The sequence below is a fragment of the Aedes albopictus genome, chromosome 1 (genome assembly GCF_035046485.1).
Source record: "Aedes albopictus strain Foshan chromosome 1, AalbF5, whole genome shotgun sequence".
Taxonomy (NCBI): Eukaryota; Metazoa; Arthropoda; class Insecta; order Diptera; family Culicidae; genus Aedes; species Aedes albopictus.
In genome coordinates this window covers 310,171,299-310,199,169 of record NC_085136.1, presented here as the reverse complement: position 1 = coordinate 310,199,169, position 27,871 = coordinate 310,171,299, and the positions used below count along the sequence as shown (strand labels likewise).

Below are 27,871 nucleotides of genomic sequence, written 5' to 3'. Positions count from 1 at the left end.
TGGAACAAAAATATGTATTTAAAATTAGTCGTAAACGAAAGTTCGCGTTTAAGATCCAAGATAAGTTATAAGATTACGTAAGGCAATGTAATTGAATATGCTGTAATTATGTCGTTATGAAAAAGAGTTGTTTAACTAAATTCCTGCTTTTTATTCTGTCATGTGTCAATATTGCTTTGAGATCAACAAAAATTAGTACATATAGTCGGTCAGATGAGTATTGTGTTGAAAATTAAATAAGGTAAGGTCTGTGTTCGGATAGAAGGTCTAATGAAAATTTCCGTGAAGCGTTTTGTTGAAGTACGCTCAAAGCTGTCGAGAGAAGTATATTTAAGTATGACATTTTGCAGTTAGACATAATTAATACATACATTAATCTTCCCCTTCAACGCCAGCTCACACTCAAGCCCGGTGCAGCTTTGATAATAAGTTCTCGCTGTGGATATTCCAAATTACAATTGTGCATTATGATATGAATTCAGTAGACTTACTTTTGACCTGAAACCCGTAAATTCTTCTGGGTTCGGTTACGAATAGTGAACGTTATATTACAATATCTTCAGCTGCAAACGGATGGCATTGGTCTAAAATAGCGCACAAGTCGAGAATGCCACTGAACGATAACCAGTAAATCGCATCAGGCAACTCCAATCTCTGCGCTCTCGAAATGCTCTCAAAGAGCAATCTGAAATTTCGCTGCGAAAAGCCATCGATCGGCCATTGTCTCGGTCACAATCGTTTGCTGCTTTCACCAACCGGACGCAACGTGCACGCCCTGCCGAGAAATCGCCCTAAAAGTCCAGACTGTTCCAGATAACCGATAAAGAATCCGTACTGTCCTGCAAAGACCCGTCTTCGGAAACTTTGGTCAGAGATCAGTTTGATCTCCGAAAGCAGGACTCGCGGGCGAAAAATCCAACGAACATCCCGAATCGTTAAAACCACTGATTGGTTACGGCAGTAACTGCACCCGGAACACCGACCCCGGTTAAGAAAGCAGCAGCGAGAAGACGAGCAAGCGAGAGCACGAAATCGGCTAGTGATCAGCACCGTGGTCATTCAGAAAAGGCCCTCCAAAGAGGTAATATTTGGAAACAGCACACAATGCCAACAGGGACCGTAATAGTTAAACATTTCTCATTAGGGCCTTTTTGATCACCCCTTCACACCTAACACTGGCACCAGCCGTCCCGCTCATCATCATCGTGCCACGTTGCATTCGCGAGCCAGCAAGCAAGTAGGGCCACCAAGACGCAGTGGGTACACTAGTGTTGGTAAAGTCGGTACCAAACGAGTGACGATTCTACGAACCGACGCGCCGATCGCCGCAGAGCAGCATCTTCACGACCACGTGCATGCGGACGGGTAGTATAGTTCGACACGAAGGCGAGAATCACCACGCGGCACACGGGCAACCATCCAGCGCCTGGTCGGACCCACCTCTTGGAGATCGGTAGTGAACAAAGGCCGAGTGTGTTAGTGTCGAAGTGCCAACAGTCGCGCAACAATCTCATCGCATCGGTTAGACCGCATGCAACATCAACAGTGAGTGTTTCGCCGACGCGCTGTCCGCGTTGACGGCAGCGATCAGTGCGCGAGTGTGTAGGTGAGAGCCGACGCCACGAAGCGACGAAAGCGAAAGTGTCATCAGTGAGTGCCAATGCGCACTGGCACCGTGAAACAGACAGAGCGAGTCGGCATCATTGAACGCGGTACTAGATCAAGCGAAGTGGAAATGCAGGAAGCGGGTTTGTTTAGCGTGAATGCAGCAGGAAGCATGAGTTTAATGTGAATCGGCACCAAGCGAGTGCTGTCGAATAGAGTGCGTTCAGAAGACCGCACAATCGAACACGTCCACCTCGCACCACAGCGTGACCCAGCAGTGAGCGGACATAGCATCGGAGAACGGCACGGTCGTCTACCGAGAAGCGACGACGAGGAGGCCCCGCCGCCGAGTCGCGGATAGTGAGGTGCAACTGCGAGGACGGAGTGCAGTAGTAGATTAAAGGTAAGGGTAGACAGTAAGTCCTTCAATGATGCGGATAATATATAATCACGTTTCGCACATCTTGCTTATTTTCATTTGACTTCTCCGACTCCCTATTGGCTGAGCGAGAGTTTCAATAACGAAAAGAGCGCCATAGCCGGGCAAAGACCTAAGCAAATACAGACCTCAATCACCCAATTGCGCGAGTCAGGTGCTTTGAGTAGATTACAGCGAGTAGAGTCTGAGCGAGGACGACTTTCATTATTCAGTCCTAGCTCAAGAACAGATTTTTGTAACATTGGCGCCCAACGCTAAAAACCTACACCACTCTGATTATTATTACGATTTTCTGTCAATCGCGCGCATAATCGTGACACGCAACAAATTCCCGAACAGTGAGCTAGTCAAAAGTGAGTAAGTTAACAGTGAGTGAGTTAACTGTGAGTGAGTTAACTGTGAGTGTGTTAACTGTGGGTGAGCCGGCATTGTGAAGATGGACGTGAAAGATCTATCGGATGATGAACTGAACTACGAGTTAGAACTACGACGAGTAGCAGAACCCAGCAAGTTGACCAGGAAGAGGAAAGTCGACCAGCTGAGAGCATTGATGCGTCAGGAACACGTCGACTTGCTCCATCCTCTATCAGCGACACACTTCATCTCGGATGCAGCAAACGTTTACTATTGTCAACAAAAGCTTCAGCGACTAGGATCATCTCTTCTTCGAGCCCTTAACAACCAAGATGCATCAGAGCTCAAGCAGTGTTTATCTAAATACTACCATTATCGCGCTAGATTATCTCTGATCACGGATCCAGTCTACGCTCCCTACGTTCGACAGGCAGAGAAAGTGATCAACGATTCGTTGGACCAAATAACACAATGTTTGCAGAGCTTGACGTATGTCTCAGCGCCAGACTTCGAACAAGGCGACATCCTCCCGGAAGAAGAAGAGGTGTTGACCCAACTGAAAAACCACCATCTCCAGTCTAGTGTCAATGACCCAACACATACAAATCCAGATCAAGGAAAGGCAGACAACCTCCAGGATCCACTTAACTTATCGCGAAAGAACCGAAAAGGTGCAATTTCAAAAAATGCGGACCTTCAAAACTTTGTGAACATACATCCAGCACTAATTACCAGGGATAACGGAACAACGTCCGGCCTACAGCTTCCCCAGCTGTCGCAGAATCTGGCACCTCCAATTCCACCTCCGAGGCCCAGCCTGGAAAGAGATCGAGAGCAGCACCATCAGCAAGCTATGGTGGGTGACCAACCAACGGATGTACGAGACGAGATCATCAGGTATCTATTGAACAACAGGCAGCACACAGAAGCAAGACCGGAACAAATTTTGCAGAACAGTGGAAGGTTGACTCCTAACAGACAACGGTTCTCTCAGCCGGTGCACAAGTGGCCATTTTCGTACAGCGGGAACCAGAACATCATGGAGCTGGCGGTATTCCTGAATCGTGTAAAAACATATGCAGATACGGAAGACGTCGATGAATTTTCACTGCTTCGAGGGGTCAAGCATCTCCTACGAGGACGTGCTTTGGAGTGGTACACCAGGAACTACAACCAATTCAATACCTGGACACAGTTCAAGAAACAGATCAAGGCAGAATTCCTACCACCAAACTTCTCACAGCTGATTAAACGAGACCTGTACTGGAGGTTCCAAGGCCAAGAAGAAACCTTTGCCAAGTATTACCTGGATTTGCTTGCTCTCTTTGAGGTGGTGGAACCACCGCTGACGCCCCAGGATCAATTCTTCATCCTGAAATCCAACCTGAACACCGAATTCGCAGCAGTTGCTTCAGCTTCCCGAGCATGCACAGTAGTTGATCTGGTGGAAGTCTGCAAGGATTACGACCATGCTAAAATGTTTTCCCAGAAAAACAAAAGTTCCCAAATTCCACGTACAGCCTTGGCAGAGCCAAATCGGGGCACTCCCACGTTCCCTCGTATCTCTAGACAAGGACCTCCAGGATATGCATGGAACCGCACAACGATACAGCCGAACAGGACACAGCATGTGAACATCATCGAGGAAGAAGAACTCGACGTCAACCCACAAGCGTTGATGTTACAAGACGTAAATCAAGCACACGAACAAGTAGACAGCAACACGTCACCAGCAGTCGAGTTACCAGAGGAGCAGGTCAATGCTGTACGAGCCCAGGGTGTGTGGAATCAAGGCGACAAAATATCAGAAACGAGACGAAAACCGCTCACCATGATCTGTTGGCAGTGTGAGCAGACAGGCCATGCTTTTACAGCTTGTCGCAATCCCAAAACCTACCTATTTTGCTACAGATGTGGCAAAAAGGAGTTCACGTCTAGAAATTGTAGTGATTGCCTAGCAAGGATGAGCCAAGCACTCCCAGATTCGATGATCAATCCCTCACAGGGAAACGCCAACGCGGGATTCCAAAAATGAAGGGAAAGGAATCTCCGTGTACGCCAAATACCATCCCTTCATTACAGAGCATTCCACACTTCCGGAACGTTTCATCAATAATTTTCAATATATCATCCGGAGATAATCGTCCTTACGCAAGCATCAACATCATGGGAAGACACCACAAAGGGCTCTTGGATAGCGGAGCGACTTGTAGTTTGCTGGGAGGAAAGCTAACGGAAATAGTGGCGGAGTTGGGCTTGACCAAATATCCTGCGAGTGGCACAATAAGGACGGCAGACAACGCGAAACACGCGGTATCGTATTACGCGCTAGTTCCCATGGAATACAACAACAAAAAAAGAACGCTTCCAGTCATCTGCATCGAATCCATGCCGGACATTCTGATTCTTGGGATGAATTTCTGGAACCTGTTCGGCGTAAGAATCAACATATGCGGCCTCGAACTGTCCACCGAAAGCGACATATCAATCATAAACTCTCTCACCGAATCGCAGAAGAATGCTCTTAGCGACACTATCAAGCTGTTTCCCTCTTCTCGAAAAACAAACCGCTTAGGACGGACGCATCTGTATCAACACAAGATTGACACGGGCTCAGCGGTTCCCTTCAAGCAGAAATATTACCCGATTTCCAAATTTGTTCTGCAGGATCTTAACAAGGAAGTTGACAGGATGCTGCAAATGGATGTGATAGAAGAAGCAGTGTGTTGCCCGTGGAATAACCCAGTCGTAGCGGTGAAAAAGAAAGATGGGTCAATGAGATTGTGCTTAGATGCAAGAAAACTCAATAGCGTAATCGTTCAGGAAGCTTACCCAATTCCCCACATCGCATCTATCATGAACAATTTGAGTGGTTCAAAGTATTTGAGCTCAATTGACCTGGAAGCCGCTTTCTGGCAGATTCCTCTAGATCCGCATTCCAAGCCAAAAACTGCCTTTACAATACCTCAAAGAGGGCATTATCAATTCAAAGTTGTACCGTTTGGGTTGTCCACAGCCAGCCAGGCTCTGTCAAGAGTAATGAATCATATTTTCATCGACCTGGAGCCAAAGGTATTTGTATATCTGGACGACCTGATAATAGCCACAAATGACTTTGAGGAGCACCTTCGTCTACTACGAGAAGTAGCCAGGAGACTACAGGCAGCAGGACTGACGATCAACGCCGACAAGTCTGTATTCTGCAGAAGGAGCATTAAATATCTGGGTTACATCCTAAATGAAAATGGTTGGAACGTGGATAAGGAAAAAACAGAGGCTATAAACAACTTTCCCAAACCCTCGTCGAAGAAGGAGGTCCAGCGATTTCTTGGAATGTGTGGGTGGTACCGCAGATTTATTAAGGACTTCTCCAAGGTAGCTGCACCGCTCACCGAGCTAACAAAAGCTAAAATCAAATTCCGGTGGAATGAATCCTGTGAAGCCGCTTTCATCAGGCTTAAACAACTTCTCTGCACGGCACCGGTCCTTAGCACTCCAGATTACACGAAACCATTCTCAATATCCTGCGATGCCAGCGATGTTGCTCTTGGAGCCGTACTTTCCCAGGACCACGATGGAAATGAAAAAGCGATTGCCTACTTCTCCCAGAAACTATCTCCATCGGAGAGAAAATACTCAGTTACGGAGCGAGAATGCTTAGCTGTAATAAGAGCAATCGAAAAGTTCAGGGGATATGTCGAAGGTACAAGATTCACAGTTTACTGTGACCATTCTAGCCTTACTTATCTAAAAAGCATGAAGAATCCTACTCCCTTGATGGCTCGTTGGATTCTGAGACTAAACGCGTTTTCGTTCGACATCCGCTATCGGAAGGGAACCAGCAACGTAGTTCCGGACTGTCTCAGTAGGCCAGGTGAAGTGAGCGTAATCACCGTCAACGATGAAGTGGTACAAGACCCCTGGTACAACGATCTGCGAAAGAGCGTTACAGAAGAAGGCCAAAAATATCCAGATTTCAAGCTCATCGGCGGGAAATTGTTTAAGAACTGCTTGGCTAAGGACGAATTTGGAACGCGCAGCGCCAGATGGAAAGAAGTGGTTCCGAAATCCAGACGACAGGAAGTGTTAAGGCGTTTTCATGATCTGCCCACGGCCGCACATCTGGGATACGATCGTACACTCCAGAAAATCCAGTTGGACTTCTACTGGCCAAAGATGGCAATCGATGTAAAAAAGTACGTAAAATGCTGCAGCATCTGTAAAGCCTGTAAGGCTCCAACAAAGATCCTAACTCCAGCGATGGGAAATGTTAAACCTGGACGCCATCCTTGGGAACTCATTTCAATCGATTGGGTTGGCCCCATGGTTAGATCGAAAAGTGGGAATACTGTACTTCTGGTGATCGTCGATTGGTTTACAAAGTTCGTCATTGTGGAACCGTTCAGGATGGCTAATGCAAGGCAGATGGTTGAGTTCCTAGAGAAGAACGTTTTCCTGAAGTTCTCTACACCGCGTATCATACTCACCGATAATGGCTCACAATTCTTATCACACTGCTTCCAGTCCCTCCTCAGAAGGTACAACATCCAGCCAATGCGCACAGCCTTCTACACCCCGATGTGCAATCCAACAGAAAGGACCAATCGAACTCTAGTGACCTGCATCCGAACGCTGATTGATGATAATCAACGGGAATGGGATATCCACCTTCAGCAAATCGTATGTGCCATCAATTCGGCTAAACATGAAACGCTGGGTTGCTCACCCTACTTTGCCAACTACGGCCGAAATCACGTACTCTTCACGGACCAATATCCTCAAGCTGATCTCAACACTGACGAGGATGCAGAGACGGCTAAGAAAATTCGAATCAAGGTAATACAAAACATACAGCACTTCATCATTGACCGGATAAACACGGCGCATGAGAAAAGTAAGAATCGCTATGATCTGCGAGCTAGAGAACGAAAGTTCGCGGTAGGAGATCTGGTGTGGCGTCGCTCATTCCAACAATCCTCTGCAATCGATGCGCGCACAAAAAAGCTAGGCCCAAAATTTGTTCCTTGTTTCGTCCGTGCAGTTCTAGGTCATAACAACTACAGACTCGAAGATGTCAAAACCTCCGCCATCGGCGTGTATCATGCCAAAGACATAAAGGAGGATTGAAGGTGGCATCATACAAACATTGACCAAGTTATTGCAACTTCCTTCATATCACCAGAAGTATGGAAGAGCAAAGCCAGCTATGTCCACAGCACACCACCCGCTGTCAACAATGAGTATCGTACTCCGAAAACACGAGTAACGGATTGACTGGAGGACCAACAACTCGTAACGAAACCTCGTCATCCACCACGGCAACATTCACACCACCAGACTACGTCGAGCAAACATACTTCGATCAAGAAGGGAAACGGCAGACACTTCATCGGCGTAAACACCACCCACCTGCCAGGTTTACAGAACATTGTCGTCCAAGGCACTCATACAATGAAGAAAGGATCAAGCTATGTACGTTGCAATTTGCACACAACCGACCAAGAGCGTTCAGCGTCACAAAAACATGGCTTGCGGATCGACTGAAGGCCCTAGAACATCATGTGAAACCTCGTCATCCAAGTTCGGCATCAAGCACTACACCGGTACAGTTTAACTGGTATGCGGCGCGCGACTCCTATGAAAAGGTCTTGAACCAGCCTGCAGTGAAGATCATCGAGGACATCTCACCAGCTCACTCGAAAATCTCGTCAAATTTGCGTACCGGAAACTCACTTAAATCCTCACTCACTCACATAAGAAAACTCCTCGCAGAAATACAGAATGATTACAAGGTCGTAGGCATAAGCTCACGCGCAATCGCGCATTCGAATAAGCATAAATGAAGGCATGTAAACACTACCCTACCATTTCAAGTTTTGTCGTTTTGTCCTGTATTCGTCAAGTATCCTGCATGTCGCGGAAATAGAGGCGAAGCAAAGCACACATTACGTAATTGTAAGACAATTTCTGCCGTAGTCGCTACTATGGACAAGTTATATAGCCTTGCAAGATCTGTCACTAACGCAATTGTAGTGAAGGCAAGCAGATTTTCTTGAGTATGATTAAGATTTCTTCTGTGGCACACTACCACACCTGTCTTCGAAATCCACATTTGGAGCATCTGTCGAAGCAGTAGCAGTTAGCATTAGCAGTAACCTCTACGATGCATCTAGTATAAGCCTACAGAATAAGCACTAGGAGTAAACAAATCTTACGAAATTTTCGTGAATATAATTCACGAAAATTTCGTTCGCCGTAATATGAAGTTGTATTACAATATCTTCAGCTGCAAACGGATGGCATTGGTCTAAAATAGCGCACAAGTCGAGAATGCCACTGAACGATAACCAGTAAATCGCATCAGGCAACTCCAATCTCTGCGCTCTCGAAATGCTCTCAAAGAGCAATCTGAAATTTCGCTGCGAAAAGCCATCGATCGGCCATTGTCTCGGTCACAATCGTTTGCTGCTTTCACCAACCGGACGCAACGTGCACGCCCTGCCGAGAAATCGCCCTAAAAGTCCAGACTGTTCCAGATAACCGATAAAGAATCCGTACTGTCCTGCAAAGACCCGTCTTCGGAAACTTTGGTCAGAGATCAGTTTGATCTCCGAAAGCAGGACTCGCGGGCGAAAAATCCAACGAACATCCCGAATCGTTAAAACCACTGATTGGTTACGGCAGTAACTGCACCCGGAACACCGACCCCGGTTAAGAAAGCAGCAGCGAGAAGACGAGCAAGCGAGAGCACGAAATCGGCTAGTGATCAGCACCGTGGTCATTCAGAAAAGGCCCTCCAAAGAGGTAATATTTGGAAACAGCACACAATGCCAACAGGGACCGTAATAGTTAAACATTTCTCATTAGGGCCTTTTTGATCACCCCTTCACACCTAACACTGGCACCAGCCGTCCCGCTCATCATCATCGTGCCACGTTGCATTCGCGAGCCAGCAAGCAAGTAGGGCCACCAAGACGCAGTGGGTACACTAGTGTTGGTAAAGTCGGTACCAAACGAGTGACGATTCTACGAACCGACGCGCCGATCGCCGCAGAGCAGCATCTTCACGACCACGTGCATGCGGACGGGTAGTATAGTTCGACACGAAGGCGAGAATCACCACGCGGCACACGGGCAACCATCCAGCGCCTGGTCGGACCCACCTCTTGGAGATCGGTAGTGAACAAAGGCCGAGTGTGTTAGTGTCGAAGTGCCAACAGTCGCGCAACAATCTCATCGCATCGGTTAGACCGCATGCAACATCAACAGTGAGTGTTTCGCCGACGCGCTGTCCGCGTTGACGGCAGCGATCAGTGCGCGAGTGTGTAGGTGAGAGCCGACGCCACGAAGCGACGAAAGCGAAAGTGTCATCAGTGAGTGCCAATGCGCACTGGCACCGTGAAACAGACAGAGCGAGTCGGCATCATTGAACGCGGTACTAGATCAAGCGAAGTGGAAATGCAGGAAGCGGGTTTGTTTAGCGTGAATGCAGCAGGAAGCATGAGTTTAATGTGAATCGGCACCAAGCGAGTGCTGTCGAATAGAGTGCGTTCAGAAGACCGCACAATCGAACACGTCCACCTCGCACCACAGCGTGACCCAGCAGTGAGCGGACATAGCATCGGAGAACGGCACGGTCGTCTACCGAGAAGCGACGACGAGGAGGCCCCGCCGCCGAGTCGCGGATAGTGAGGTGCAACTGCGAGGACGGAGTGCAGTAGTAGATTAAAGGTAAGGGTAGACAGTAAGTCCTTCAATGATGCGGATAATATATAATCACGTTTCGCACATCTTGCTTATTTTCATTTGACTTCTCCGACTCCCTATTGGCTGAGCGAGAGTTTCAATAACGAAAAGAGCGCCATAGCCGGGCAAAGACCTAAGCAAATACAGACCTCAATCACCCAATTGCGCGAGTCAGGTGCTTTGAGTAGATTACAGCGAGTAGAGTCTGAGCGAGGACGACTTTCATTATTCAGTCCTAGCTCAAGAACAGATTTTTGTAACAGTTACTTCCTAGCGGCTAACCTAATAACACAATGTATTCATATTAGTTTCTCAAAAGCAATTTCCTAGAGCACAATTTACTTTACTCATCAACCAAATTCACTGTTTAACAAATCTCCTTCACGTACAGCTATCTATTACAATATAGTGATTAAATTCAGCAGAAAATATTAATAATTATCAGGATAACCAATTTCTCCTAATCTCATACGTGCATGACTTTGCTTTTTTGGGATTACATAAAGTTCAGCAAGTAATGGCAGTGACTTTTCTTATGACAGTTGTATCATGACGTTTCAATCCCTACTCACACACATATTTGTCGATCCAACTGGGGATCACTCAGGCCCCTGGCATCAATGAAATATATCGTAGCCAACATCTAGCTGCCTTATACTCATATTCGTGCAAATTGAAACGAGCGTGTAATCAACAAACTCAGCTTTTGTTTGATGTTGTGAGCCACACACGAAATCACATTCAAAATGCGTGTTTGTTGGGTTGCTTTATTCAACTAATCGCATGCTCCTCTTACCGTACATTAATATTAAAGCGAGTTTGAGGTGTTTTGTGATCATAACAGGTGGAAAAAATGATTCCAAAAACTGATCAACAAACCAAAGAAAACGTTAAACAAAAAATTGTTGATGTTTTCGCATTTGACAGTGGGCGCTATTTATTAGCGCCCAGGACATCCTGTCTACCATGATTCCAATGCATTGATATAGGCCGTGTCAGGGGCCTGGGATCACTCATTTCGATACCGTTCAGCCTCGGTAGTTCGGACAGTCTGTTTTATTGTAATCTAGGGTAACCAATATAATTTGGACCCCCATATATTTTGGACCCCCTGAGTCGTATTATCACAAATTTCACAGATTTAATGAAGAGATGGCGAAAATTTTTAGAATCATTCGCTAAATTAGATTCCTCTGCACGGGCAGCAATCATTTCCGCAGTGGAAATAGCATTATTTGCCTTAAAATTCATTTTTGTCAATCTCGTCATCCGTGTCAGTGTCGTACCATGTTTACAAAAAGAGATTGCGGTGCTGAGGAAACTTGCAGATGTAAACAAAAACGATTATCATTCTAGTGCATTAAATTGGCAAAGTTCGTCTAATCAGCCTTTGTCAATGAAGTAATTAGGATGTGATCCAGCATATTCAAGTGGCAGATTGGCAGAAAATAGGGTAACGGTCGAATTTTGGACCCCTAGAGGACATTAGTTTGAAATTAAGCTAAAATCAAACAGATTCAGAGGGTGTTACACATAATGATGATGTTGGTATGACCGTAAAAGCCGCCACTGTCCGTCAAAAATACCCACAAGGTCATTTCTGGCCGAAAATTTGATGAAAATAACTGATTTTTGAAGCATTAGATTTCACTATTTTGGACACCCCAATTTATTTTGGACCCCCTAAAGTATATATTTTGGACACCCGGTGTTTAAACCAACTTGAAACTATTTTCGAAGAATCTGCCACTTGGATATGCTCGACCACATCCTAATTACTTGATTGACAAAGGCTGATTAGACGAACTTTGCAAATTTAATGCGCTAGAATGATAAAAGTTTTTGTTTACATCTGCAAGTTTCCCCGGCACCATTTTCTCTTTTCGTAAACATGCCGCGACACTCGCACGGATGACGAGATTAATAAAAATAATTTAAAGGCAAATAATGATATTTCCAGTGAGCAAATGATTGCTGCTCGTGCAGAACAATCTAATTTATCGAATGATTCTAAAAATTGTCGTCATCTCTTCATCACATCTGTGTAAATTATGAAAATACGACCCAGGGGGTCCAAAATATATGGGGGTCCAAATTATATTGGTTACCCTAGTTTCTAGCGGGATTAAACACCGGGTGTCCAAAATACATACTTGAGAGGGTCCAAAATATATTGAAGTGTCCAAAACAGTGAAAACTGGTGCTTCAAAATTAAGTTATTTTCGTCAAATTTTCAGCCAGAAATCACCTTGTGGGTGTTTTTAACGGACAGTGGAGGCTTTAACGATCATACGAGCATCATCATAATGTGTAACATCCTTTGAATATGTATGTTTTTGACTTAAATTCAAACTAATGTCCTCTAGGGGTCCAAAATTCGACCGTTACCCTATTATGTAAAATATTCGTGCACAAGCCCCTATTCCGAGTACCCCCATCACAACTTTGTCATCTCTACACTAATTGACAAAAAGAAAATCAACCAGTGAAAAACCGACAGCCGTAGCGGGAAGCGTTTTGAAGTTAAAAAAATACGAAAAAAAAATTTTAATACTGTTATAAAATCCATAATTTTCTATTGACAGGTAACTCGTCTATATTTCGTTATCGTATCGTCCATTCTCTTCTAGATTCCTAAAGCTAATGATGAGTGTGGTGTAAGTATGACTGTGTGAGTGTGAGAGTAACGCAGAGACCTCCCATACCCACTCTTGCGTTACATTTTTGGGTCTATGCGAGCTGAACTATGGTATGACTTAGAAAATGGTGATATGCTCACAGCGGATACTCCTTTGGTTCCCAATAGCACTTATGACCGATTCATTCACCTACGCTCAACACCAGATTTACCGCTTAAGGTTCAAGCGGAGGTGAAGAAACTGGCACTTGAAGTGCTATTGGGGTAACCCAACTAACATTTCAGCGCTATAAGCTTCAGTCATTTGCTTTCTGTTGTGTAACCATCGAGTAAAAGCAGTCAACGCTGAATAAAAGGAAAGCTAGTCAAATATAAATCGTAAGCTAATACACGACTGCAAAACAAGCATCATACAGCTACCAAACTCGGTTTTCAGAAATTCATTGCTTGTCACTGGGGCTGCCTTTACTCCACCGTATTCCAACTCCGGGAGATTTCCCGGAAGATGTGAAAACTTGAACACATCGAATAGGAGTCCCCACTAACAAAACAGCTGCTACTACACAGCACAATTCGTTATACTGACAAATCCCCAAACCAGCAGCGCTTTAAAGGCCGTTATGCGATTTCATTACGGCTAGAAGCTGTAATAAAGAAACTGTTGGTTTACCAACACGGCTTGTCGGATATAAACATTATTGTCAAAACAAACTTTAAGCGGGATATATAGCTACTACACAAATTCTTTACAGCTATCCATGTATGTGCTGTGAAATTATTTGGGTTGCTTTTATTGCACTTTAATTGAATGCCGGAAGATTTGCCGGAAGATGTGCATATCGAGTAAGAGTCCCAGCCACTACAACAGCTGCTTTTATACAGTACGTTTTGTAATGTTGCCAAAACACAAAACAGCAGCGTTGCGTAGCCGTTTAAAGAACACTCTTTCAGCTAGAAGCTGTGAAGAAGAATCTGTTGGCGCAACCACACAGCTTGTTCAATGTAAACATTATTGCGTTTGACGTTTCACAAGCTTTTACAGCAAGATGAAGTTGGGTAAGGTTTCTTGTGGCACAATTATGAAGCCTTGTCTGGAGTAAAACAAAACGGGCTATTTTCTATGTTATTTATATATAGCAGTGTGGCAGCGAGGACATCATCGGGACCAGTGGATACGGAGATCGGGAGTTCGATTCCAAGTAGCGGCAAGTACTTTAATTATTCAATTTTAAAAGTGATAATTCCAGTTTCACATGTATTGCGTCACGGTATCCATAACCTAATTATATTTAATCGTTTAATTTGGGGATGCCGTAAAACTATTATTTAACAATTGCGAAAAGGCTGAATAAGCGCCTTCTCAAGATGTTATTCAGTTAGTGGTTACATAGGAGCCGAGAAAAGAGCTATGGCTAGGTGGCATAGAAGCTGATCGCACAGCATGTACAAGCTGATTAAGTTCGCCAGATTCATTGGTATAGGGCTTGCATAGAAGCTTCCGTCCATATGTACAACACAGTAACTCAGCATCAAGCCGTATTAAGGACGCTTTGTTGACATTTACATTCACAATAAATGTTAGTTGGGAAGCCCTCCCATCGCGGCAAGATCGAATATCCATGGGGAGGGAGGAAGGCTGATTTCAATAAAATCAACGACTTTCTGGCACATGTCGATTGGGACGACGTTTTTCGCGATTTGGATGCCAATCTCTCTGCGTCAACGCTTTCTGGAATTCTGTGGTATGCCATAGACCAGTATGTTCCAGCGAAATCTGAACGTGCTGCGCCCAAGCCGGCTTGGTCAAATGCCGATCTAAGATGTCTCAAGAGGTTGAAGAAGGCAGCCATAGCAAACATCGGACCGACGCTACTAGAGCAGTATATTTGGAAGTGAACACCGAATACAAGAAACTCAACGATCGTCTCTACAATGCCTATCAAGAGCGTCAACAAAACAGCCTGAAATCGAAACCGAAAAGATTTTGGCGTCATGTCAATGACCAAAGGAAAGAATCGGAACTGCCTTCCACCATGACCGACGGCTCGATCATGGCAGACTCTACCACGGATACAGCCAACCTTTTCCGCACTCAATTTAACAACGTGTTTACTAACGAATACTTGAGTCCTCAAGACGTAGCAGACGCCACCGCCAATGTTCCTCGAATATCAGCATCGCTGCAACAGTTTTCAATCTCCGACGACATGATTATTGCAGCTGGAAAGCAGTTGAAATCTTCTACGGGTTGCGGCCCAGATGGAGTTCCTTCTTTGGTATTAAAAAGCTGTTTGGATTCATTGGCAGCACCTTTGGCAACAGTGTTCAACATGTCTTTGACCTCCAAGGTGTTCCCGGAATGTTGGAAGCTATCATATGTGTTCCCTGTGTTCAAAAAGGGCAGTAGAATGAATGTTTCGAATTATCGTGGTATAGCTGCACTGAGTTTGATTTCTAAATTATTTGAGGTGATAGTTCTGCAACAGCGAATTCCGAGCTACAGTCATTAACGAGTCTGGAATAACAAAGAGGAGAAACGTCAAAATTGGAACAGCCGATTTGCTGTCATCCCCATAGTTCCAATCGAGCAGGAGACCTGTCAAAACGACCAGGATTCGCCACTTACTCGAGACACTTTAACAGTCATTACATCTCGCCGGATCAACACGGTTTCATGCCTAAACGCTCCACGACAACTAATTTGGCATGTTTTACTTCGTTTGTGATTCGCCAAATTGAAGCCGGCCAGCAAGTTGACGCTATTTACACCGACCTGTCTGCCGCTTTTGATAAAATAAATCATCAGATTGCGATTGCTAAACTCGATAAACTAGGGATGAACGATATTTTGCTCCTCTGGCTTCGATCGTATTTGACCGGACGAAGCATGTCCGTTAAAATTGGGGACCATGTTTCGATGCCTTTCTCGGTTTGGTCCGGCGTTCCTCAAGGCAGCCACCTCGGTCCATTCTTGTTCCTGCTCTACATGAACGATGTCAATCTTGTATTGGTTTGTATGAAACTCTCGTATGCCGATGATTTGAAGCTGTAGTAAGTAGTGAGGAACTCACATGATGCGTCTTTCCTGCAACAACAGTTGGAAATTTTCGCTCGATGGTGCCGTGTCAACCGAATGTCGCTAAATGTGTCAAAATGCTCGGTAATTTCGTTCGGCCGTAAACGCTCTTTATTACACTTTGATTACAGAGAAACAGACGTAACACTTAGAACAAATTCCATTAAAAATCATCGTCACAAAAACGCAATCGCCCAATGCTAAACGTACTGTGTTTGGCCGGGCCGCCACTAGATGGCGGTAGTGGGCAAACGTCAAACAGGAACAAAAACGATACCAGCGCCGCGAGTGGTAGATCGACCTACTTCTGAAAATTTGAATCAACCGTTAAAAAGGTGATCGATGGGAAGCAATGAGAGTGTGACGTCTGTTTCTCTGTGCTTTGATTATTCCCTGGCGGAAACCCGATTGAAGCGTGAAACTACAGTGAAGGATTTGGGTATTCTCTTGGATGTTCAGCTGACCTTCAAAGACCTTCAAAGACCATGTGGCGTGCATCGTTTCAAAAGCCTCGTCACAGCTGGGATTTCTGTTTCGCTTCTGCAAAAAGTTCACGGACGTATACTGCCTGAAAGCTTTGTATTGTTCTATTGTGCGTCCAGTATTAGAATACTCATCCGTCGTATGGTCACCGTACTACAGGAACGAAATTAAACGGATTGAGGCCGTCCAGCGTAAATTTCTTCGTTTCGCCCTTCGTCACCTCAGTTGGAGGCACCCGTTAAACTTGCCAAGCTACGAAAGCCGCTGCAAACTGATATGCCTGGAGCTACTCGAGCCGAGGCGCGACGTGGCAAAAGCGTGTTTTATAGGGGATTTCCTACAAGGCAATATTGATTGTCCGCTGCTCCTCAGCATGCTGGATATCAACATACACTACCGGAATCTTCGCCAAAATGCATTCATCCGTTTTCCCCGCACCAGAACTAATTATGGATTCCATGAACCGATCCGCAGTATGTCCCGTGTTTTCAACAAATGTCATCGTGTATTTAATTTTAATTTGTCCCGGGAAACTAATAAGCTAAATTTTAGAAGAGTTTTATGTTAGTTTTAAGATAAACCATTGTCATTGGTGTGGGGATTTCACCTGTTACACGAATAAACAATAAACAATAACCAAGAACTGCAGAATGGACAACACCGAAATAGGAAACAGACATCAAGACGGTTCTGGATCAAGAAGGCAAGCCCATATCGGAGGTCGATTTCCAGCAGTACACTGCCTATGATCGCAAATCAGTGCCATATTTGCTGGGTTTCCTATTCATATGGGACAGTTATGCGATTATAGGCAGTGCAGTATCGCTACAGGTGCAGGATGTTCGCGACTTTCATGCGCATTGAAGAAACGACGACCATCCGGCAGTGAGCGACGAAGTTTTAGAGCATGCCTTGATCACGATATGCTTGAGTATCGATCCCAAGATCTATGGACTGGTGCGCTAAACTGCTAAAGAAGCTTAGGACAGCCTACGTCATACCTATAAACACAGCAGACGCACCCGGTCTGTTACGGAGACTGATCGGGATTCGAATGATCAGCGCTGAAAGGGATGAAGGAAGTATCTGCCAGACAACTCAAGAATATGTGATCGAGAGCTGTTCATGACGAGTCGTCAGTTTTCTGAGGTTGGATTTCAAGTGGGCGATTACTTGGTTGGCAAGTTTGCTGTTGAAGGCGGTACTCTCAACCTCCACAGTTATGCGATGCGAATGACGATGCCGAGCCTCAGACGTTCCAGGAAGCGATTTCGTGCGAGGACAGCGATTGTTGGAAAGGTGCAATGGTGGAGGAGCATCGAGCGTTGATGAACAACCAAACCTGGGAGCTAACCGATCTGCCAGAAGGAAGGAAAGCTCTCCATTACAAAAAAGGGTGTATAAGGTGAAGACGAACCCTTATATCCAAGGCCCAATCAAAAATTATTCTCAAATCAAGGGCGTCGACAATGAAGAGTCGTACTTGTCCGTTATCCGGTATGTCATTATCCGCAATCTGATGTTGTTTGCCGCTAGTTTGTACCTGAAGAAAGGGCAACCGAACAGGCAAAGCAACCGAAGTGCAAACAATTCAGTAAGTACGGGCGGGCACATAGCCATGGATTGTCGAGCGTATAAAGGATCTGCCTTCTGTACAGTTCTGGTAACGTATGAAAGTGTGACGGCTGGATTTTTGATTCGGGCGCTTCGAATCATTTCATGAAGGATCGGGACCTATTGATCGATAATCGTGTGGTCATGGCGACCGACAAAGGAGCTAAAATCCCATCATAGTCAACAACGTGAAGCTTATCCCTACGATGTCCCACATTTGCTCTCGGTAAGATTGTACGACGCGGCCACGAAGTGAACTTCACCCATCAAGGCGTGACAAACCCGGAAGAAGAGGTAATCGCGACCGGAAGCTACAACGTGAAGAACGGATTGTGTGCGATCCAGGGGCACGAAGACCGCAGAGCGCTGTCACTCTGTCTGGAGTGCATTTCAAGGAATCGCTCATGGAAAACAGTGTGAATTGTGCCAAAGGAAATCAGTTCCGTCTACCATTCCCCAAGGGTCGGCGAGCGATCGAATTCCTGGAACTAGTCTATACGGACGTATGTATAAAGGAAGCGTCACTAGGTGGAAGCAGATACTACGTGTCATTCACCGACGACAAGACGCGGAGGGTATCCATCTACTTTCTTGAACAGAAGTCCGAAACCGAAGGCTGTTCAACGGGGTGCAAGCTGAAAACCATTCGCAGCGACAACGCTAAGAAATTCAATAACAAATCGTTACCAGAAGCGCTTGAAGGAGCTCGGAATTCAGCTTCAGACATCGACTGGGTTGGCCGAACGGATCAATCGCACTGTGGTCGAACGAGTCCAAGCACAAAGCGAAGCTGTCAAAAGTCATTCTGGACGGAGGCAGTAGCAAAATAGATTTGGGGGCCCATGTCCCAAAGCAAACTCGGAAGAATTGGGACGCCCAGACGAAGTAAGCAATCCTGGTCGGTTTTGAGGAGAACACCAAGGATCCAAGGGACACAAAACACCAAGAACATCCATTACGACGAAGTTTTCGCTCCAGTGGCAAAGCAAGTGATCTTCCGGACGTTGCTGACGGTCGCCAGCCAGAGGAAATCCATTATCAAGCCTGTCAACGTTAAGACTACGTATTTGAATGGTAAAATGGAGGAAACGATTTACATGAGACAACCGAAGAGGTGCGCTACCGGTAACGACCACACCGTGTGTCGTTTACGGAGGAGCCTGTACGGACTGAAGTAGTCCGCTCGCGTTTGGAATAGGATGGTGGATTCAGTTTTAGCCATTGGATTTGAACCGTGCCTGTAGTGTACATCTGCAGGATCAACGAGTTCTCCCACGGTGGCAAGCCATATTTGATCAAGAAGGCAAGAAGGATGATACAATTGTAGGCAGCAACCTAGTTTTCTAGGAGAAGATCGGTTTTCGGTTGAAGCTAAACAGCTTATAGCAAAGACGTTATACATTTGGAGACCGTCTGGTTGACCTGTGTTCTCTGAACAACACCTCGCTGTCCAAGGTTAGGCCAAGATAATCAGCCACATTGAACTTCTCCACCGCCTAACCATTAATTGCCCTTATTCATCAGGGTCGTTTTTTATCCAAACCGTACACTACGTTAGCGAGCTGTTCCCAACCTGATGCAACAGGAGGGTAATGGTGATTGTACAATCCTCAGCCGGAACAAGTCCCTGTTTGAGAATGGGGAAGAGGATGACCTGGGTTGTCACCGAATCGGCACAATTTCTTCAGTTGGTAAAAAATCTGTCAGCGGCACTCGGGCTTCTTTGCAGCCTCGATGTAAGCGCTCGCATGACCATCGATGTGGACGACTGCGGTATCATCGACAAACAACAACATAGATCCTTTTCCAGGCAGTTGATGCATGGTCGAGGTGAACAGGTTGAACAGAAGAAACCTGGTACATATCACTGACTGACACATTCTTCTTGCGCATCAAAGACTGCCGCATGCAATGAAATACGGTCGTGTCCAACAGATAGTTCCGGATCATTGTCATTTATTAGCTGGGAAGATCGTATCGATGCAGCTTATACACCAGGCCATCGTGCGGATATGGACATGTTCCGCCTGAATGTTGATTACTTGAGTCAGATGATAATCCTGAGACAAGGCTGATTGGGCGGCAGCTTTTAGGAAGAGAAAGATCCTTCCCAGGCTTCCGAATGGGTATGACTTTAGCTGACTTTCATGACGAGGGGATTAAAATTTTGAGCCTGATGTTGTTAGGACTGGAAGCCACATACTTGAGCTCCAAGTTCAGGATGTTGTCGAAACCTGGGACCTTCATAATTTTGGATGCTTTTATGTAGGCCGTCAATTCATCAGCTGTGATTTCCAAATCCTCCGTATCCTCCAGATCCTAAGTATTTCAGTGCAGATTGTATTGTTTATATAGTGGAGTGAAGGCTGCTGGGATGGTTTAGGATGTTTTTTGAAGCTCGAAAAACCACCATCTCTACTAGGTGGATTGATTTGGGTTTTATTTTGTGCACTAGATCTTCGTCATGACAGTTATTATCCGAACCGGAAACATGAAAAATCATGTAAGCAAAATAACAAACCTCATTACTAACGAATACATCTAAATTAAATGGAAAATTTATCAAATCTGTCATGCTTTCGGTCTACACAAGTTCCAAGTCAAAATTTCGCCAACAAAAATGTTGAGCCCTCAACATTATTATTGTGGAAGAAAACTCATATTTTTCAAAGATGGCTAACGCACACACGCAAAGCCCTCTGGTGCAACGTTCTACGTGTACACACAATCAAAACATTCGGAGGGCCCTGCTGCTGCCCTGAATACTTACATGACCCCAGCAGATTCAGGAACCCCGAGCAGACATCGCACATTTTTCCGCCGGATCCGCTGGTTCGTTCCGCAACAAACGTCGCTCCTCAATGACGGCAATCCTCCTCCAAACAACAAATGCAATAACGGATGTTCGCCTTCACTCTGTGGCACCCGGCTTTGCCAAAATAATTTTCCCCAAAGGGACACAACCACCAAAACTCCGCACGCGAATCGGAGCAGCAGCAGCAGTGTTGTCAACAGAGTAGGCGGGGGGTGGTAAAGGCAAAAGCCAGCAGAGTGTTCGCCTCCTCCTTCTTCTTTCTTCTTGTTGTGCTGTGCCGAAGGCACGCACACTCCCACACTTTCTCTTCTCACTACAAACACGCACACCACCGAGAGACCGCTCGGCTCGGCACCACTGTTGGGCTGGGGTTTGCTTGCTGCTGCTGGCTAGCAGTCAGCCCTCTTCCTCTCCCCACCGCACACACACCGAAACCCGTACCAACAGTGTTCTTTCTTTCTGTCTCTCGACCCGTGGTGGCAGCAGCAGATGAAGAAAAAAAACTTCAGATTCAGGTTCTTTCTCGCGACGAACCCCCCTAAAAGAAGGGCACTTTTCCGGGCCGAATCGAACACGATCAACCGAACCGCAATCGGAACCGAGCGGGGCCAACCGTGGGCAACATTTTCCGACCAGCGACGGTCGGTTTTTAGCACAGGAAATCGGTGAAAAACGCGATGGAAATTTTTTCCTCCTCGGCCCTAATCTTTCACTTTTTAGCGCACGACGACGACAGCAGCGGGATTGTGTGTGGCTCGTCTCACTACTCGGCTGCGACTTTTCGCGACGTATTCGCTTTTTGTGTGTGCTCGCGTTCGGTTTCGTCGCGTATACGCGAGAGACGGTCGTCGTCGGTTTTGACAGTTGCTGGGGTTGCCACACGCGTGCCGACGAGGGGTGGCAGGATGTTGGTGCGATTACATTTTAATTCACGTTAAGGTGGATCGAGACGGTCGAGACGATTGAATTTTATCAATCACTAGCTGTCCCGGCAAACTTTGTCTTGCCAAGCTGTGGTTGTTTGACAACTGTTGAGGTCGCAGCAACGCACTCTAGATTGATTTAATTTTTGATCACGCTGAATTTGTTCCCGGCTCATGAAAAAACAGTATTTTATTATTTTTTTTTACTTTTCTAGTGGATTTTCGTAACTTTTTGTACATATAAACACAGCCACCACGAATACGAATCGAACCATGCAAGAGTCATGCCGATCGGTCCACCCGTTCATGAGTTTTGTTGCCTCAAAGGAACTTCAAACTCATTTTTATATATATAGATCAGCTTGTGGTACACGAAAAATAATTCAATTAAGTCGGAACCCGCTCGTTGAGCCACAACCTCCACCCTACCCTACCCTAATTCGATTCGCTAGTTGGGTGAAGTGACAGCAGCACAAGGGGCGTGTGCATTGTTTTTTTTAAATCATGTTTAGGTTGGAAGCAAAAAGGAAAATTTTTCAATTTGTTTCACATTTAGAGCAAAATGGATACGTTTTGCAAGACCATATATGGCCAATGCGAGAAACATTTTATTTTCACCCATTTTTAGTCGGTGAAGTGAAAATATAGATGTTTATGAAACCACCCGAATAAAACGGTATTATACATGAATAATTCAATGTATGATTTTCTTATTATTCGTGTTATCATAAACTGGATTATAAATCGATGATACGATTGATCATATCGCTGATAGCAGTTATCATTTTAGGAGTTTTAATGATAGACCGAATGGGTTGTTAAGTATCGTTACCATTCAAAAATGGCATTATTCTCGAACAAAAATTTTTCGAAATTATACGTATTATAATCACTTTATCATAAATTTTATGATACGGCGAATAATAAAAACAAAACGAAAATATTTCAGCAAATCTGTTTTACCGACCGAAAAAAGTGCACACCCCTGCGGGCTCTTTCGGACACTGTCAAGTGTATCTACGATTGTGTGAATCATTGTTTATATTCGCGGCGTTTTTTATCTTTTGGGTCGGGAATAGAACCGAGTGAGATTGGCGTGGTCGAGATTAATTTAGTAACTCTTCGCGCTACACCAAACGCAAGCAGTGTTCGCGGTACGTTGAAACTCATAGAAGTTAAAAAACGAAAAAGAAATTAGTGGTAATCATCGGCACCAAAGAAGATCTCAAATAGGAAAAGGGATATTTGGACGGCATCAACATTCTGCTGCAGCCGCAAAAGCAACCAGTGAAGGACGGATGAAGGTAAGCTTTCAAGTGCATTTGTGAAAATTAGAGAACGTTAGCTACTGACACGAAAAAAGGCTACGGAACCAGTGGTAGATTTTGGTGAAAAACTCCCCATTAGAGGAAAAAAATGAGTCATCACACTGCAGTATTGTTGTGCTCAGAGTTCTCGGAAGTGCTCAATTTCGTCACTGCTGAGGAAACAGTAATGCACATTATCTTATTTACGTGCGGTACTATTGTTTTCACATTGAAAAAAAATCCTAGGAACAAGCCACAAAAGTAGTATCAACTACTACCTAAACAAAAAGGTATTATTAGAAATTATTCATATATAATTGCATGTATCGTTATCATAAGTGGTATGATATTCGAAAAGTTTTGTATGGTGGTAATTTTTCATCTTTAATCATTGCATCATAAAACTACTATTGCTTCTATAGTAATCATTCCACTTATGAACGTCTTATAATATGTACGATACCATAAATTGTAAATTTCTATGCGGGCACCCGGACCAAAAACAAGCACAAAACGCTTTCAATGATCGACAAAATAAAGATTACCGATGTTTTGCATTTGTTTCGAAGTAATTGTACATATTCTTTTTTTTTTTGAAGAAATATGAAATAGAAATTCTTTTCGATTATCAGTAAAGTTAAAGAAACCAAAAACTCATTAGCTCGCCCCTCGGAATTACAGATTGGTTGTCATTTTCAGTTTGACATTGAATTATGACATCCAGGTACTTTTTAGTTGGCTGACAGCTCAACTAACGGGGCCCCAACTAAAAAGTCACACAACTATTAAGCCCCCAACCAGCGAGTCATGACTGTAAACGTATAAAAATTTAAAATGGCTGGCGCTAAAATATAGTTTCTTCGATCGATCTGAAATTTTGTACAGTTGATATGTAAAAGGTACTCGGATCGTAAGTGAAAACACGTCTGATAGTGACTAACGGTACAGACAGAATGAATGTTTTATTGATTTCAAATTCATGGCTTACTATGATACTATAACATCCCCTCCTTAACCGTGAATTTGATTAACTCCTAAATTATGTACGGCTTCCGTGAAACGACCACCCGGAATGGGTTTGGTGAGGACGTCCGCCTTCTGAAGATCCGATTTCACATGGTGTAACGAGATTGATTTCTTTTCTAGCTGCTCTCGTACGAAATGGTGCCTCAGATCGATGTGTTTACTACGAGGTGAATAACCGATCTCTTTCTCCGCCAAACAGATCGCACTTTGATTGTCGCTGAAGATGGGGATCGTCAGCTCCAATTGGAACATCTCGCCAAGGAATCCACGCCACCAGACTGCCTCTTGAGTTGCTCCTGACAGAGCCATGTATTCCGCCTCCGTTGTGGACAACGCCACCGTTGGTTGACGCCTACAGCTCCACGCTACCGAACCACCACCGTATTGGAATGTATACCCTGTTATGGATCGGCGGGTCTCGGGGTCATTACCCCAATCTGCGTCGCTGAATCCCTCGAACGATGGCGCAGATTGCTTCCGGAAAGTTAGCTTCATGGATTTCGTGCCCTTCAAATACCGGAGAATCCTTTTCGCCGCTACCCAATGCACCTCGCTTGGATCGCTGCTGAAGCTACTCACCACATTCACAGCGTATGCTATGTCCGGCCGCGTACAGTGCGCCAGAAACTGCAATCCTCCGACCAGCTGCCGAAACGGAACCTTTTCCATGTGCTCCTTCTGCTCCTCGGTTGTCGATCCAGTTTTCGTTAATCGCTGATGTGGATCCGCCGGTGTCGACACTGTGTTGCAGTTGGTCATCTTGAATCGCTCCAGTAGTTCGTCTACATATCGCTCTTGATCCAACATAACAGCGCCGTCACTCCTGGTGATTCTCATACCGAGCACCTGCTTGGCCTCTCCCAGGTCCTTCATGTGGAACAGCGTCATCAGCTGCTTCTTCACATTTTGAATTAACGTCACATCCGTCGAAAACAGCAGGAAGTCATCCACGTAGACGGCAATCACCAGTATTGTGGAGTCATCGATTTTGAAATATACGCAAGGGTCAAAACTGGATCGCTTGAAACCCATGCGCTTCAGTTCCGTGTCCAACTTGGCATTCCAGACACGACTCGCTTGTTTCAAGCCTTATAGTGCTTTCGATAAACGACACACCTTCTTCGGATCCTTCTTGTCGACGAATCCCTCTGGCTGCTCCATATAGATTTCCTCGCCAGACAAATCGCCCTGAAGAAATGCCGTTACCGCATTTTGGTGTATATGCATGCCCTGCTGCGCCGCTAACGCCAACAAGAAACGGATGCTTGCGTATCTCACCACGGGCGAATACGTCTCGTTGAAATCGACACCCTTAACTTGCGAGAAACCTTTGATGACCAGTCTTGACTTATATCTTTCCACAGATCCGTCCGGGTTGAACTTGCGCTTGAAGATCCACTTGCACTTCAATGCCTTTCTTCCCGGTGGTAGCTCCGTTAACTTCCACGTTTTGTTGGTCTTCAACGCTTGCATCTCAGCCTCCATGGCCTCACGCCACAGCTCACGATCGTCGTCGTCCATTGCCTCGCGGACCGATTGTGGCTCGGTTGCTCGTTCATGCTCGTCGATTACCTGGTATGCAACAAACGTTTCAGGAAGTACACTATAGGTCATATCAAAATTAAGGTACTTGCCTGGGGTACGGCGCTCCCGCACGCTGCGCCTGACAGCATGTTGCTGCTCTTCTTGTTGCGAGGGGAGCGCAGGCGAATTTATCCGAACTGTCTCGATGGTGTCATTTGCGCTGTCGTAGTCCGTTTCGTCTTCCAACTCGTCATCCGCCAGTGGGTTCTCTGGCTCTTCATCGGTGGTACCGCCGGAAACTGTTGGTGTTCCAGCAACTTCATTACCTTCAACGATTTCGTCACTCACTAATTCCATCGTCATTCCAGGTACACGTTCCGACTGCTTCATGGCATTTCCGCTAGCTTCACTCAGGAAGACGACGTCCCGAGACACGAACACCTTGCCTGTTCTTGGGTTGAACACTCGAAGACCTTTCGAACGTTCGGAAAAATCAACGAAGACGCCAGCTTCGGATTTCGGATCCCACTTCAATCGCTTCGCTTTCGCCACATGGCACATCACTTTGGCGCCGAAAACGCGCAGCTCAGACAAGTCTGGCCGCACACCGCTGAATCGCTCCTCCGGGGTCACTCGCAGACCTTTCGTCGGTGATCGGTTGATCAGAAACACAGCAGTTGAAACAGCTTCTGCCCAAAAACGTTTCTCCAGATTGGCATCGAACAAAAGACATCGCGCCCGTTCGACTATGGTACGGTTTGCCCGCTCAGCAAGACCATTCTGTTCCGGATTGTACGGCACCGTCACCTCATGATGGATTCCGGACCTACGAAGAGACTTCTCCATCTCGCCATTCACGTATTCTGTGCCATTATCGGTCCGTAAGCGCTTGATCCGTTTGCCGGTTTGGTTCTCCACCAGCGACTTGAAGTCTTGAAAACACTCCAGTACTTCCCTCTTCGACTTCAGGAAATAGACGAATATCTTGCGGCTGCTGTCGTCGATGAACGTTAGGAAATAAAGACTGCCACCGATCGACGCATTCTCCATCGGGCCGCACAAATCGCTATGGACCAGTTCCAACACTTCTCCTGGCGATTTCCACTTTTCTTGAAGGGGTGACGAAAATGCTTACCTTGCAAACACGCAACACAGGGCTTCACTTCTGCTTCATCAAAATCGATACCCGTTGCTATGGACCAAAGCGTCTTCAGGCTGTGCACATTCAAATGCCCCATCCGTCGGTGCCACAAAAGCATGCCGTTTTCCTCCTTTGCCGCGCATGAAACTTGTTTCTCGGCCAAGCTCAACCTGTAGAGACCATCACGTGCTCGTCCAATGGCCACCACCTCGTTGGAAGCGGAACGCACCTCGCATGCATCCTTCGTGAACGTAACTGTGTAGCCATTGTTGCAAATTTTACTCACGGAAATCAAGTTGAGCGCCAGGTCAGGGATGCTCAGCACGTAGCACAAAGTAACCTTGCACGTGCCATCACGGACATCCGCATCGAGCTTCACGGTGTCAACGGCCTTTACCGATGACACAGAATTGTTCGCCACGCTGATTTGCTGCTGGACCTTCTTCCGTGCCTTCTTCGCATCTTCAAGGGTAACGTCGCCGTTGCACATGTGCGAAGTGGCGCCCGAATCAAAAATCCAACTCACCTCGCGCTTGTTGGAAGACTCTTGAACGGTGAAAGCAGCATGCGCGTCGGATTTCGGCTTCCTTTTCTTCTCGTCCTTCATCGGGCATTCCGCAGCGTAGTGTCCCAATCGCTTGCATTTGTAGCACTTCACGCCGGCCTTGTTGGACGATAACTTCGATCCTCTCCGCTCGGAATAAAACGCACCATCTTGCTTACTTGAGCCATTACCGGCGGAAATCTTGACGTCTTGCAGTATTTTGGCCTTTACCGCATCCGCCGTGATCCTTCTTCCGTACGCCTCGAGGCCCATTATCCAAGCCATTATCATTGGTTCATACGCCTCGGGGAGCCCTATCAGCAGCAGACTGGCCAACCACTCGTCGTCGACCTTGAATCCCGCTTCGCTCAATTTGTGACTGGTACACATCATCTCGTTGACGTACGCTTCGACGGTGCTGTAGTCACCCAGGCGAATACTGGTCAACTTACGCAGTAATCCGATCCGCTTTGTCATCCCGTCGTCCTGGAAAGCGTTCTTGAGGTTGTCCCATGCTTGTTTCGCCGTCTCCGCCGATTGAACCAAACTGTAGTTGATCGGCTCGATGCTGAGGCATATCGTGGCTAGTGCCCTCAGAGACTGCGCGTTTACCGGATCATCTACCTCCGGCGCAAT

General features: G+C 45.8%; 2 protein-coding genes across 3 annotated transcripts in view; one reads left to right on the top strand and one right to left on the bottom strand.

Annotated features, from left to right (window-relative positions):
• The window catches only part of LOC115267180 (ubiquitin carboxyl-terminal hydrolase puf), a 66,541-nt gene extending 44,922 nt beyond the window's left edge, over positions 1–21,619 (bottom strand). Inside the window, exon 1 of the mRNA XM_029874029.2 lies at positions 20,726–21,619. Within this exon, the coding sequence (XP_029729889.2) occupies positions 20,726–20,768 (43 nt within the window). The 5' untranslated portion in view covers positions 20,769–21,619. The remainder of the gene's footprint in view (positions 1–20,725) is intronic.
• On the top strand, positions 545–4,440 carry LOC134285737 (uncharacterized). Of its 2 annotated transcripts, none has more exons than XM_062847122.1 (2): positions 545–1,081; positions 1,145–4,440. In XM_062847122.1, the coding sequence occupies exon 2, from the start codon at positions 2,481–2,483 to the stop codon at positions 4,431–4,433; it is 1,953 nt and encodes a 650-aa protein (XP_062703106.1). In that variant the 5' UTR covers positions 545–1,081; positions 1,145–2,480; the 3' UTR covers positions 4,434–4,440. The 2 variants fall into 2 exon arrangements, with proteins under 2 accessions (XP_062703106.1, XP_062703105.1); XM_062847121.1 differs by having other exon boundaries at positions 1,127–4,440.
• Positions 21,620–27,871: the final 6,252 nt, after the last annotated feature.

Excerpts from the sequence above, each read along its gene's own strand:
- LOC134285737 (XM_062847122.1), top strand. The coding sequence starts at position 2,481 with ATGGACGTGAAAGATCTATCGGATGATGAACTGAACTACGAGTTAGAA.